General features: G+C 53.7%; 5 protein-coding genes across 9 annotated transcripts in view; 3 read left to right on the top strand and 2 right to left on the bottom strand.

The window, feature by feature from the left end:
• Window positions 1-1266: 1266 nt before the first annotated feature.
• LOC9630446 lies at window positions 1267-4268 on the top strand. Its single transcript, XM_002961482.2, has 5 exons — window positions 1267-3520; window positions 3576-3681; window positions 3739-3950; window positions 3996-4053; window positions 4106-4268. The coding sequence occupies exons 1-3, from the start codon at window positions 1815-1817 to the stop codon at window positions 3889-3891; spliced, it is 1965 nt and encodes a 654-aa protein (XP_002961528.1). The 5' UTR covers window positions 1267-1814; the 3' UTR covers window positions 3892-3950; window positions 3996-4053; window positions 4106-4268.
• Window positions 4225-6201, bottom strand: LOC9657272 (SH3 domain-containing protein 2). The gene is made up of 10 exons (XM_024682057.1): window positions 5919-6201; window positions 5776-5837; window positions 5584-5706; window positions 5455-5524; window positions 5248-5396; window positions 5097-5198; window positions 4846-5046; window positions 4726-4788; window positions 4439-4660; window positions 4225-4388 (listed from the first exon to the last, which is right to left on the bottom strand). Exons 2-10 carry the CDS (start codon window positions 5833-5835, stop codon window positions 4266-4268), a joined length of 1113 nt encoding a protein of 370 aa, XP_024537825.1. The 5' UTR covers window positions 5836-5837; window positions 5919-6201; the 3' UTR covers window positions 4225-4265.
• Window positions 6202-6358: 157 nt separating this feature from the next.
• Window positions 6359-7852, bottom strand: LOC9630447 (transcription elongation factor TFIIS). Of its 2 annotated transcripts, XR_002993182.1 has the most exons (3): window positions 7634-7852; window positions 6711-7575; window positions 6359-6590 (listed from the first exon to the last, which is right to left on the bottom strand). XR_002993182.1 is itself a non-coding variant. In XM_002961960.2 (2 exons), exons 1-2 carry the CDS (start codon window positions 7796-7798, stop codon window positions 6829-6831), a joined length of 912 nt encoding a protein of 303 aa, XP_002962006.1. In that variant the 5' UTR covers window positions 7799-7852; the 3' UTR covers window positions 6359-6828. The 2 variants fall into 2 exon arrangements, 1 of the variants encoding a protein (XP_002962006.1); XM_002961960.2 differs by having other exon boundaries at window positions 6359-7575.
• Window positions 7853-8488: 636 nt separating this feature from the next.
• On the top strand, window positions 8489-11720 carry LOC9630448 (zinc finger CCCH domain-containing protein 30). Of its 4 annotated transcripts, XR_002993476.1 has the most exons (4): window positions 8489-8888; window positions 8939-11201; window positions 11244-11429; window positions 11476-11720. XR_002993476.1 is itself a non-coding variant. In XM_024684572.1 (3 exons), exon 2 carries the CDS (start codon window positions 8958-8960, stop codon window positions 11193-11195), a length of 2238 nt encoding a protein of 745 aa, XP_024540340.1. In that variant the 5' UTR covers window positions 8489-8888; window positions 8939-8957; the 3' UTR covers window positions 11196-11201; window positions 11244-11720. The 4 variants fall into 4 exon arrangements, 2 of the variants coding, with proteins under 2 accessions (XP_024540340.1, XP_024540335.1); XR_002993472.1 differs by having other exon boundaries at window positions 8939-11429; XM_024684572.1 differs by having other exon boundaries at window positions 11244-11720.
• LOC9657273 (polyadenylate-binding protein-interacting protein 4) overlaps window positions 11279-12219 on the top strand; it is a 3818-nt gene continuing 2877 nt past the window's right edge. The window contains exons 1-3 of the mRNA XM_024680296.1: window positions 11279-11429; window positions 11825-11879; window positions 12031-12179. Coding sequence (XP_024536064.1) covers window positions 11279-11429; window positions 11825-11879; window positions 12031-12179 — 355 coding nt within the window. The remainder of the gene's footprint in view (window positions 11430-11824; window positions 11880-12030; window positions 12180-12219) is intronic.

Below are 12219 nucleotides of genomic sequence, written 5' to 3' on the forward strand. Positions count from 1 at the left end.
AACCTGCACGAAAATACTACAAGAATGGTTACCTGTCATAGGGTGGTGACCCAGCGACTTGCCTGATTTCAACTTAAACTCCATCTCGGTGATCGAACAGGGGGAAACTGCAAACCTCGAGAATTATATTCCCACGCCTGCTCCTGCAACTAGTCCCACGCTTGGAAAATTCAAGTTCACAAAAATTAAAGTTCTTCACCCAGTCTAACGTAAAGGAAAAATACTGAGTAGTTCATTCTCATCGCATATTTACTCTCACTCTTTCATCTTCGTATTCTTCATGTTTTCTTTACTAAAGCTCCATTGGCATCATCCGTAAAGTACAGCCAGTATCGGCTTGAAGCTGCGGCCCATGTTTTGGGTTTATGTACGTTGACTTTGTTCGTTTGCTGATTCTCATCGCTTATGCATCCCAAGTGGCGCTAAGCTATTTCCTCCAGCATTGTCACAGCAGAGCCCTCCGTGCCCAGCCACAGCTCCACTACCATGGGTGAGGAGCCGAATCCAATGGGTGGCGCTCCTTGTGGACCATGGAGCCGGCGGCAAGGGCGGCGCAGCTCTGACTGCTATGGCCGCCGCTGTGACATGCTTGCTGGCGCTCGCCTCCAAAAAGCACTGCGCCACCTTCTTCCCGTCGGCTGGGCCGCAGCGCCGCCGCCGCCTCCGCCTGGTTTGAGCAGCAGATCCAGCATTGCTTCGCAGCGGTAGTGGCGCAGCCAGTTGCCTCATCTCGGACCACAGTGCTCGGTTCTTGTCAGGTGGAGCTCCTAGGAATGAGAATGCCAGCGATGATTTCAAATTCTCCAAATTCGTTCATGACTATGATACTTAATTGTTCAACAAGGTCATTATAAGTGCATTGTCACCACTGAGTTTTGATGTTTACACCAGGGAGGTTCCTCACTCCATCGGGTGATTCGCGGGCCTGGGAGGCAGGATCCTCCCATGCATCTTGCACTGTTCTTGAGAAAGGCTCTTGGATTCGAGGAAACATTTGTTAATTCGAGGATCATCAAGAGCACCACCGACAAAGAAAGTAGTTGTTCTTCTTACACGTTTATAAGGAGCAAAGCAAGTCGTAGTACGTAACCTAGAGAGACAAGGCACCCTGAGGTCCTGGGTTCGAATCTTACGCTTCTAGCTTGGCGTCAAAGGAAAACACGTAAAACAAAAACAGTAAAACTCTTGTGCATTGACAATTAGTCTAAAACAATGAGCAAAGTATAGTATCCATCACCATGTACAAAATATTCGATCATTACTCTATCATTACTTTACCGTATGTGCATGCAGGAGTAAAAAATGACTCCCCAAAAATTCAGTCTCCTCTGGGCTTTCAACCTGACCCCCAGGGCTTTTAAAACTAGAAGATTGGGTTGTCGTCTTGTTTGCTTCATTGCGCCGCCCTGTTCTTGCGAGTCTTGCTTTCAGTCGTCTCTAGATCTTTCTTCTCGCGTAGAGGGTCTTGGTAGATCCTAGAGTTGCCCCTCAGCAATGCCGCGGCCAGCCAAGGATGAATTGCTGCGCTGCGGATTCATGGGAAGGGAAAGAAAGGGGCAAAATCGATCGCGTCAGGCATTGCGGGAATCGCTTTGGTGTAGAGGCTCTTTTGATCTACATCCACTTGAACGCCCCGCAAACAAAAGAGACGAGAGAATGAATTCACGCATTCGTTCTTTCTCCTGTGTTCTTGGTTCGCTCTTTTGTCGGTCACGCCCTCGGGATTCGAGCCCGCGACCTGTGGAACCTTAACGGCCATTCCTGACCTAGTGACAAGAAATTAAAAGAAATTTTGCGAGGGAAGAAGGGCGGCGATGGAGGAGCGGCCTTGCTCCTCGTCGGAGGAGCTCCTGCCCCGCCCACTCACAAGGCTGCGCACGCGCTTCCCATCGCCGCCGCCATCGCCGCTGCTGTTGCCACTAGCTCCATCGCCGCCACCGGAATCTCCCACGCGGCTCGCAGCTCCACTGGCAATGTGGGAGAGGGAAGAGCTCGGCGCGTTCAGCGATGGATCTCTCCCCCAGCCGGGGAGCGTGGAGAGCTCGCTGCCGCGATTAGGTCAATTGCTGGGCGTGCAGAGGATTAGGGCTTGCGAGGAGGCGGGAGCGATCCTCCCCGCCGCGATCCGGCGCGTGTCGTGGGGCGATCACAGGCACGAGCTCTTCGCTTGCGAGGATTCTCCGGGCAAGGTGTGTTCGCGCTTCCTCCCCATTTGCTGCCCTTCCTCCTCGCCATCGCCATCTTCTTCCCCAAGAAATGCCGCCGCTGGAGGAGAAGAATGCGATGGCAGCAAGGAACCCGGATGGATATGGAAGGCCGCCAACGATCCAGACGAGGTGGCTCTCGCCAATCTTTTCTCGCGGGAGGAGGAAGAACACGAGAGCCAAGGCGGAGGCGATGGCGGCAATGACTCGGCGGTCTCGGTGTGTAGCAGCGGCGGGGGATGGAAGGCCGACTTTTCCAGCCACTTCAAATCCAATTCCTCCTCCAGTCCCGCCGTCCCACCGCTCGCCAGGATCACCAGCGCCACCTCGTCGCCATCTTCAACCAGCTCGCCGCTACTCCCTCGAGCCGCGACGTCCTCCTCGCCCAAGAAATCCCCCAAGGTCGTCCCCGCCGCCGCTACTTCTCCAAAGAAGATAGAGTCTCCTTCCGCCATGCCGGGACCTCCAAACATCCGGTCCGCCACCCCAACTCCTCGCAGCGCTACTCAAGCAATGCCGCGCGACCAGTGCTCCTCCAAGCACATGAAGAACGCCGCCGCTGCCTCCGCCTCCCCGGACACTGCCACCGACAAGAGCTCCGACGGTGCGTGCTCCGAGCACCGGATCATGGACTGTAGCTGCTGCGGTCGAAAGGACAAGAGCCACCTTTCCATCCAAGCCGGCGTAGAGAGGGAGCTCCACGTCGAGGGGCCGGTTCGCAAGAGGCTGCCGACGACGACGCTGCTAACCGGGCCCCCGGGAAGAAAGCCACCTATGCGGTTCGGCCTCGGCCCAGCCAAGTCGGAGTTTCTCAACCGAGCCGCTGCCATGAACAACGCCGCGGCCAAGGCCCGCTTTACCGTCCTGCCCGTTGTGACTTTGTCCAAGGCGAGCAAGCAACAAGCTCCGCAGCCACGCCGGGAGCGCCCGCTGCGCTCCAGTAGATTGAATCCGGAATTTAAAGGTGGCTGGGCTCCGAAGTGCTCGTCGGTTTTGCCAAGGCCGCATAGTTGTCAGAGCCATCGCAGCCATGACCGCAGCCATGACCACAGCCACAGCCACGGCAGATCTGTTCCAAGTCCTCCAGAGCTGGACCTTGCCACCCCGTCACTCAACTCCACGGCCCGTTTGATGGAGAGGCTGGAGGAAGCCAAGCGGGAGAAGTTTGATCCGAGAGCCGTGCTCGAGCAGCAGCAGCAGCAGCAGCTCCACCAGCACCAACACCACCACGATCACGATCACGGGCATTGTTCCGATGCAGAGCTCGCCGAGAGGTACAAGGACCTGTGCAAGATATCAGATGGTTCATCTCCGAGGTACGAAGTTACCTCTGCTTTGCATGTAGTGAGAACTTGTCTCTCCTGGAAGTAGCCATCCGAGAGTTCCAAGGAAACACAGAAGGGAGCGTGTATCGTCTTTGAATTTCAAGAAGCCCAAGATGTCAGATCTCTGGGTTCCCTCGGAGCAGTGCCCCCAGGTTTGGTGCTAGTTCGTTTCCTGCCAGACTTGTTCCACACTCTCGATTTTTCTCCAGGTCTGTTCGACTGCACCAATTCGTATAGAGCCACCTTACTGGTTAAATGCGGACAAAGCAGCACGGGATGCCAGCGCCGAAGAAGCCGAGCGAGAAGTGTTCCAAAGCTCTCGCAATGCCATGTCTCTATATGGATTCCCATGTCTGTTTTAAGCGACCATCAGTTTTGCCGGAGAGAGGACATCGAAAGGAAGTTTATGCTGACCTTCAAGGTAGACTGATTTGTGTTTGGTGTCTGATATGCTTTTGATGCTCAGGCGCGAAGAGTGACAAGGTCCTTCCACACACGATGACGATCATCTCCGGGCTTGCGAGGTACGAATGGATGTTCGTAGAAATGGCTTTACTCCTTGTTTCTATTTGTCAGCTGGCTCCCTCCTGCAAGAAGTTTCACGGTGCAGATTAAAAAAAGAAAAAGAATGAGGAAACAAACCTCCGAATGGCCCAGCTCCGCACCAAAAGAAAGAGTCGATAAACTGGCCTCCGTTGACACAAAAAGAAAATGCTTTATTGAAAGTACCTTACTTTTACATGGAGCCAGTTTCTGTAACTTTGCTAGCAGGAACACGCTGCCTGCGCTCCACATACGTAGATGGAAACCATCCCGCTTTGCCTTTACATTCTCCTTCTGACCAGCCAGTGGTAGAAACCTGCCAAAGAAAAACGTTCATTCATTCAATGACTTTGGCTCGTCACCCACCTGCCGGACAACAACGTAGTCTCCCAGGTTGAGCGTTAGTTCGTTCTCTCCTTCCGCGTCAAAGGGATGCAACACCTCGGCCAGGAAATACATGGATTTTTCCAATGCGTTTCCAATGCCGCTGCTCGAAAAGGTTCCGTTTGGCTTGTTATCATCGTACGAAGGAGTATAGTTGTCCGCTGTGAGCGGCAGTGCTTCGCTACGTTGACGCTCCAAAACCATCTGTAACAATTTCGAAAGTTCTCACAGAATTAGTCTGCTGTCCTGGTAAGATACTGTATAAAAACCTGTGCGTAAAGCTGATCAAGTATCTCCGCCAGGCGTATGTGATAGTTGCGTTCTGCTTCAATCTGTGCATGCAACAAAACTAGTATCATCAAGTAAAGATGTAGTGAAGTGACACTTACCATAGAGATCAAGCGCTGCAGTGTTAGACGCTGTTGTTGCGCTTCTACTGCTGTCATTGCAGCCGCAGCCTCCTTTCCCAAAACGGCCATCGCCGAGGTCAGCTCTTGCATTCTTGCTTCTGCCATTTGTAGCTTCACGGCGTTCTCGGCATTTCCACCGCCTTCTCGGGACCTTGCCTGCCTCTTCCGAACATCTTCCCCCTGTCATTCCCCCATGTAAACACAAAGCAAGAAAGTGAGGCCAAACTAACCTGTACTTCGGCTTCCTGCCGAAGGCGATCGTATCGCTGTGTCAGATGGCGTGCATCTTCGAGTGGAGCACCCATCACCATTGCTCTCAGAGGCTCACCAACCTACAATAAGATAGCTTGCTTTCAGTGTCTAAAACTCCTTGGGACATACCTGAGTGCTAAGAGCTCGATGCAGGCCGTCTCTTTCCTTTTCCATGTTGAACCTTGCATCGGCATAGTGCAAAGAAGCCTTCGCAAGAGCACCATCCGCTTTGGTACTCTCAACGGAGTACCTTCGGCAATCTTCGGCAAGTTTAGTTGCTAAAGAAAAACTCTGAAGTTAGAAACCGAGGCAAGAATGAACGAGCCACCAACTTACAAAGTTCTAGCTGCTTTGTGCCCGTGGCTATAAAACCCTCCACACCTCGTATGATGTCACGTTGATAGTGCTGGAAACATCACACGAGCTCATCACAATCTTCAAATATGTTGGGACAAAAATTTGTACCTTTCCAGCGCGCGTGGATACAAAGAGCTTCTCCAGCTGCTGATGCCTGTGGAGCTCGGCTTCATCGGTGATGATCACATCGGCTCCCTGTGGCCCGTGATTCGAAAATTGCTTGAGCACCGCCTGGATGGAAGAAAGAATCATTGGAGAGAGAAAGAGGGGAAAAAAAAGGAAAGAGGTCGAAGCAAGTACCTGTTGTTGCTTCGCTACTTGTTCCCGGAACTTCGTCGCTTGCTTCCTCAACGCGTCCATAGCTGCATTGAACGAGCACGCCTTGTCAAGATTCCAGGGCCGCGGAGATCGGGATCTGAGAATGCTGGATCGATGCAAAATACCTTGCTTCCCAGATCAAAACACGACTGGCGCCTCCAGAATCGCGGGCTCGCTCGCCACAACAAGATGATTGAGAGAGTGGCAGCGCCTCTCCAACAGCGACAAAATACCTCGAAATCCCTGCTCGCCGCGGAAGACTCGACCGGCGCCTCCAAGATCGCTCAGCGCCACCAGAAGATTACGATAGGGCATTGGGAGCGCCTTCCCGCCATCGCCATCGCCATCGCCATAGCCAGCGCCTCCTCTTGTGTGAAGCGCCCGTCTAGCGAACAGCTGGATTTGAGTACTAAGCCCATGTCCGGTGGGTAGAACCAGGACATCGCGGCCGTTGATTGCGCCCGGGAGATCGCAGCCGTCCGCTTAACCCCCGGAACTCTTCAACACACGAAAGTGGAGAGGAAATCACCGTGTGGCATCGAGAACGAAAGGACAATATTTCCCAGAGACCAAGCAACTTGTGCGAGAACTTCTCTATTCTTTTTTCTTTTTCTTTTTCCTTTCTTCCATCGCTCGATCAATCGATCACGAAGATCAATCGACAACGAACAAAATTATACAAAGGAAAAAAAAAAAAACAAAGAGATGCTTACACGAAAGAATTCTTTCTTGTGTCCCGATCTCTCGACTGTCGAGTGAAGGGACTGGAAGAAGCAAGCGTTTCAACGATGGTGGCACTGAAACAAAAAATAGATTTAACTGCGAGCACGAAGAAACGAAGGAAAAAGAGAAAGGAAGACGAGAGAAAGGAGAGAGAGAGAGAGAGAGAAGAAACAACGCTACGAACTGCTGTGTACCTACGGAGATGATAAGTTACGTTGTCACACCCTGTTCTTCGTCCCTTCGTGTTCTTGAGCTTTTCGTCCCCTCACCGATAGAACCGGATGAAAAAAGAAGATTTTTCTCGCGCCGCGCTCAGCAGAACTTCCAGCGATTGTTACAGTTGACGCAGGTAACGTAAGTGGTCATGGGCTCGTCGGCGCTCCTCGTTTGCTTCTGAAAGTACGTGCATTCCCGGCGGCCGCACTTCCCACACTTGAATTGATCCGTGGTCGCCTCCTGTTTCATGCCCCGCTCGCACTCGAAGAGAGCTTTGTCTTTGATCTGCTTGTTCTCCGCTTTTCTCTGATCGCTGGCCATGTCCTCGGCGCTCATGGTCGTGAGCTGTGAGCCGGAGATCTGCCCGAGCAGCAACCTTCTTCTCAAGTCGGGATTGTTTGGATCCTTGAGGTTGAAGACGATGGAGCGATACTTTGCCTTCTTGTCAACTTTGGTAGACTCGAGCTTGGAGAAGAGTGCATTCTCCACCTCCACTGCTACCTGGACTGGATCCTTGGCGTTTGCTCGAGCAAGTTCCTGGCCCTCGGCTTCCTGGGGGACCTTTTGGAAGGCCTCGAGTAGCACTTCTCTCATCTTGTCCCTGGTAGCGTCGTTGGATTTCGGTAAAGGCCTGGCCTTGCTGCTGGAGTTTCCATTGCTTTGCTTGGAGGACACCTTGCCCTTTTCCACGGACGCATTCGCGGACGATTTCGGGCCCTCCGCCTTGCTCTTGGAGCTCGCCTCGGAAGACACTACCTTCTTCCAATCCTCAAGAATATCGACAGCAATCGACCGGATTTTGGGCCGGGAATGCTTCGTGAGCTTCCGGAGCTGCTTCCCCACCTGGAAATGGCGGAGATTTCGATTAGAATTCTCGCGGAGAGGGAGGAGGGCAACGTACCTGTGTCGACATGAGGAGCGAGGTCGTCACTCGCAGAGAACGCATCGCTTGCAGCGCTTCGACGCACCGATCTTCCTCAGCTCCCTCGACCGCCGTTGCCTTTTGCGCGGCCGATTGGGCCGTCTTGAACAGCTCCGTGAGCTGATCGGCCGTCGCTGCCGCCATCGCGCCTCGCCCTCGCCCTCGCCCTCGCCCTCGCGAACCCTAACAGAAGAACCAGAAAAAAGCTCTTAACCCTAGCATCAAAATATTTATACCTCCATCGGTCTTAGTATATTCTTATCCGACGGTCTGCGATGGGAGATCCAAAACCCCACGTACGGACGTTAAACCAGTACTTTCCGGACACGAGAACACCATTGCATTTTACTTGCGAGTTATTGACCACAGTCACCATCGCGTACTGTACTGTGCCAGTGTAAATAGCGACATACTTACGTCATATGGAAATAATCTTGTTGATTTTACGAGCGCGATGGGGGGGAGGTTGCGGGCGGTCGGATGGACCCCACGGACGGCTAGAGATGGGCGCGCTTAACGTTTTAACGGAAGCCGTCGCCATTAGATGAACAGTTAAATTGAATGGGAATGGCGGACGTGAGGGGTTGTGTGCAATCCGGCTGAGAGTGACGGGCAGTGAAGGGCAGATGCGACTGGAGCTTGCATGGGCGGGCGGCCGTCTGGACGGCCTTGCCAAATGCCACGCGCGCACACATCTTGAGCTTATTATAGTACCTTAGTATCCTCGCCGTTGGATGGCTACCCGGTAGATTACCGCCGGGCAAGATAGCCGTCGGATCGGCTATGGCCGAGTGTTTCATAGTTTTCCGTCTCTCTCTCGTTTTATTCCTCCAAGGCTGTTGCTGGGGGGCATTGTTAGGTTTTTTTTCTTTGGTCGAGGCGTGGTGGTGGTGGTGCTCCATCCGTGATCTAAGCGCTGGCGCTGGCGCGCGGCAGTCGGCATCGACATCGGCTGATCGATGCGCGGGGCATTCTGGTGAGCTAGAGTCTCTTGCCACGAATCCAGAGAGAATGTAGCGCCCGGCGATGCTTGCTCCGCTCTCATTTTCCTCGCTAGAGATTGCCTGCACGAAAATCCCTTTCCCTTGCCTCTTGCTCATCTGTACGACACGATCGGGATTCTCAATTCGTGGAATTGCGGTATTCGTGATCTTTGCAGCTGTCGAGTGGCGGCGATGAGTCTATGACGGTGGAGACGTCGCGATTGCTGTGAATACCACTGCTGTCGATCGAGGTATGGCCCTTCTTTTACCGCATTTTCTTCTTAGTGGCCATCGTTGACAGGAAAGAAAAAAAAAAGAGGATGTGTGGGGGCCCTGAGCACTCGAAGCCGGTCGCAAAGAATTACAGAATGATGCTAGCTGACGACGTCCTAGGCCGCTCGCCACTGTCGCAGCACCCAGAAGCTCTTCTCAAGCCGCCCTTATTGTGGTCAGACATGGACAAGGGCTGCAAGGAACGCGAGACCACTCCATCGCTACTCGAGCTAGCTGCCAACAATGATCTGGAAACTTTCAGGAGGGTTGTGGAGGAGGGGGGTATGGATTTAGACGAGCCCGATAGCTGGTACTTGAGGAAAATTGGGAGCACCAAGATGGCCACCGAGAAGAGGAGCCCGTTGATGATTGCGGCCTTGTATGGGAGCATCGACGTTCTGAGCTACATTCTCAAGTCAGGCAAGGTTGATGTCAATAAGTTCTGTGGCGAGGACGAAGTCACTGCTCTTCACTGTGCTGCCGCTGGTGGTTCTTCTCGTGGTGTAGATGCTGTGAAGCTGTTGCTCTCGGGTGGTGCCAACAGTAGCTTGATGGATGCATACGGTCGTCGGCCAGCACAGGTGATAGCGGTGCCACTCAAGCTGCGGTCTACGAAGTCTGAATTGGAGAAGATGCTGTCCGCAACTGGTACGGCGAGGCACAGCCTTGATACCGATTGCAAGGGAGCTCATCAGAGTAACGGGGGTGGCGCTTTCTCCTCATCAAAGCTGGACGACGACTCCTTCGCAGATACGAGAGAAGGTTTCGTTTCAATGTCGTCCATGTCTTCGGTTTGCTCGTCTCCGGACTCGTACTCTCCAGTTTTCTCGCCCCAGTTCCCTTCGTCACCCAAGTCTGCGGAGAATCCAAGTGATGAGAAGACGAAGGACTATCCAGTCGACCCGTCACTGCCGGACATCAAGAACAGCATCTACACCACGGATGAGTTCCGGATGTTCTCCTTCAAAGTCCGGCCGTGTTCCAGAGCCTACTCGCACGACTGGACAGAGTGCCCGTTTGTTCATCCTGGCGAGAACGCCCGACGAAGAGATCCGCGACGGTTCCACTACAGCTGCGTGCCATGCCCAGATTTCCGGAAGGGTGCGTGTCGACGGGGCGATACGTGCGAGTACGCGCATGGAGTTTTTGAGTGCTGGCTCCATCCAGCGCAGTATAGGACGCGGCTTTGCAAAGATGGTACCAGCTGCAGCAGGAGAGTGTGCTTCTTTGCGCACACCTCGGAGGAGATGAGACCGCTGTTCGTCTCGATGGGATCGGCAGTGCCGTCGCCGAGAGCCTCGTCGCCACTGGATGCCGGCTCCGTCAGCCCGCCACTCTCTTCAACGTCCCAGTCTCCAGTTATCATGGTGCCACCTTTCTCTCCATCGAATGCTTCCGGGAGCGGACTTAGTACTCCTCCACTGTCACCGTCCGGCGGAGGTTCCTGGTCGCAGCCCACGGTCCCGACGCTTCATCTTCCCGGAGGTGCCGGACTCCAAGCTAGCCGGCTAAGAGCGGCTCTCAGTGCCCGAGACATCCCGGTGGAGGGGGCCGACTACGACGGGCATCTGGCACCTGAGCTATCTTCGATGTCTCGGCAGAGCTCACTGCTGAGCTCCAGTGCCCGCATGCACAAGTTTGGCAACTTGGGTCTGAGCATTCCCTCCACCAGCTTACAGGACTTGTTCTCGGCGGAGGTGTCGCCTTTGTCAGCCGTGCACCAGTCGCAGCTCACGCCGCAGGAGCACTCGCTTCTCTCCCAGCAGCTGCATTCTCAGCTCCAGCTCCAGCAGCTCCTCTCCCCGCTGTCAACGATGTCACAGCTCCAGAGTCACGTTAGTCCGCAGTTCCAGAGCCCGGTGCAATCGATCTTCAGTGCGGGGTCGCCGTGCTCCATGGCTCGAAGATGTTCAGACGGGACTGATCTAAGCACCTCCACGGCCGCGGAGGTGTTGGCAGCGGGACGCAAAGCCTCCGCGTTTGCACAGCGGGATAGAGGGAGCTGGAGTATGAAGGAGGTGTCTGGATCGTCGCTACCATCGGCTTCGTGGTCCGACTGGGGGTCTCCCACTGGAAAGCCAGACTGGGGGATACAAGGACAGGACTTGGGCAAGTTCCGGAAGTCGGCCTCGTTTGCTACTCACGGTGGACCGGAGCCGGATCTCTCGTGGGTGCAAACTCTGGTGAAGGACGGTCCTGTGGAGACGACGTCGTCCTCTTCCACGGACGAGTTCTATGCTTCCTGGCCGAAAACCGAGCAGCAGCAGCAGCAGCAGCAGCAATAGACGAAGGTATGGCGAGAAATTTTTTTCTTCCATTTTGAGTTTTCGTAGTTTGGTTGGCTCCGAGGAGGGAGTGTCAGTGTCCGATGCGATGGTCGATCGAAAACTCGATCGATCGTCGCGGAGGAGTTGGAACAGGGAAGGATCCGGCAGGGGAAGATTTTCTTGACAGATTTGTTCTTGGATCGATGAGAGAGCGCTCCGAGAAGATCTTTTATCGAGGACTTGGTTGTACAGGTAACAACACCCAACAACGTATACTACTCATCTCTTTATTCTATAGAGAAGAGCGGCATCTTCTTCTTCTTCTTCGATTTTATCTAATGACTGCAAACGTGGATCACGTCGTCGACAAGAATTTGCCTGGGACAATTTTTTGGTTGGATTTATTTTTTCTCCTTTTTATTTTTCAATTTCATTTGGTTAAAAGACAATGTAGTTAACACTTTGGATTCATTGTGAATTAGATCTTTGGATTTGTAAAGATTTGGCAGATCACACAATAAAATTGTAAGCTTCATTGCGCAAGATCTTTGCTTATAACAGAGGAGTTTGCGCATTTAATCGCCGCTAGATTGAGAGCATCGGACGGCCTCGCGAGCATTACTCTCTCCCTCAGTGCACCAATTTAGGGTTAGGGTTTGAGCTGATCGATGGTACGAGAGCTCTGATCGAGCGCGCTAGCGTGTGAGCAGCGGGCTAGGGGTTCCAGCGTAAGTTCTCTCCGCGGCTTGGAAATGCGGCGCCTTTGCTTGATGCATTGATCCAGCATTCTCTAGAATCTGAGGCCTTGGCGCGCTAGATTTTGGCTCTCCCCGGTATTCCGATATGCATGCAGCTTGATTTCCAGGGGCGCTGGGGCTGAATCGGTGCGCGGCGCGGCACAGGGTTTGCAGCGAGGGATGAATCACCCGCGATCGTTTGGGAGCAACGGGGTCGGACGTCGCAGCCCGGCACATCGATCGGATGCCCCGAATTGGAGGTCTGGTGCCGGAGCTCCTCCGGTGCGCTCCTCTTCTGGCTTACA

The sequence above is a fragment of the Selaginella moellendorffii genome, unplaced genomic scaffold, assembly GCF_000143415.4.
Source record: "Selaginella moellendorffii unplaced genomic scaffold, v1.0 SELMOscaffold_1, whole genome shotgun sequence".
In the NCBI taxonomy this organism is placed as follows: domain Eukaryota; kingdom Viridiplantae; phylum Streptophyta; class Lycopodiopsida; order Selaginellales; family Selaginellaceae; genus Selaginella; species Selaginella moellendorffii.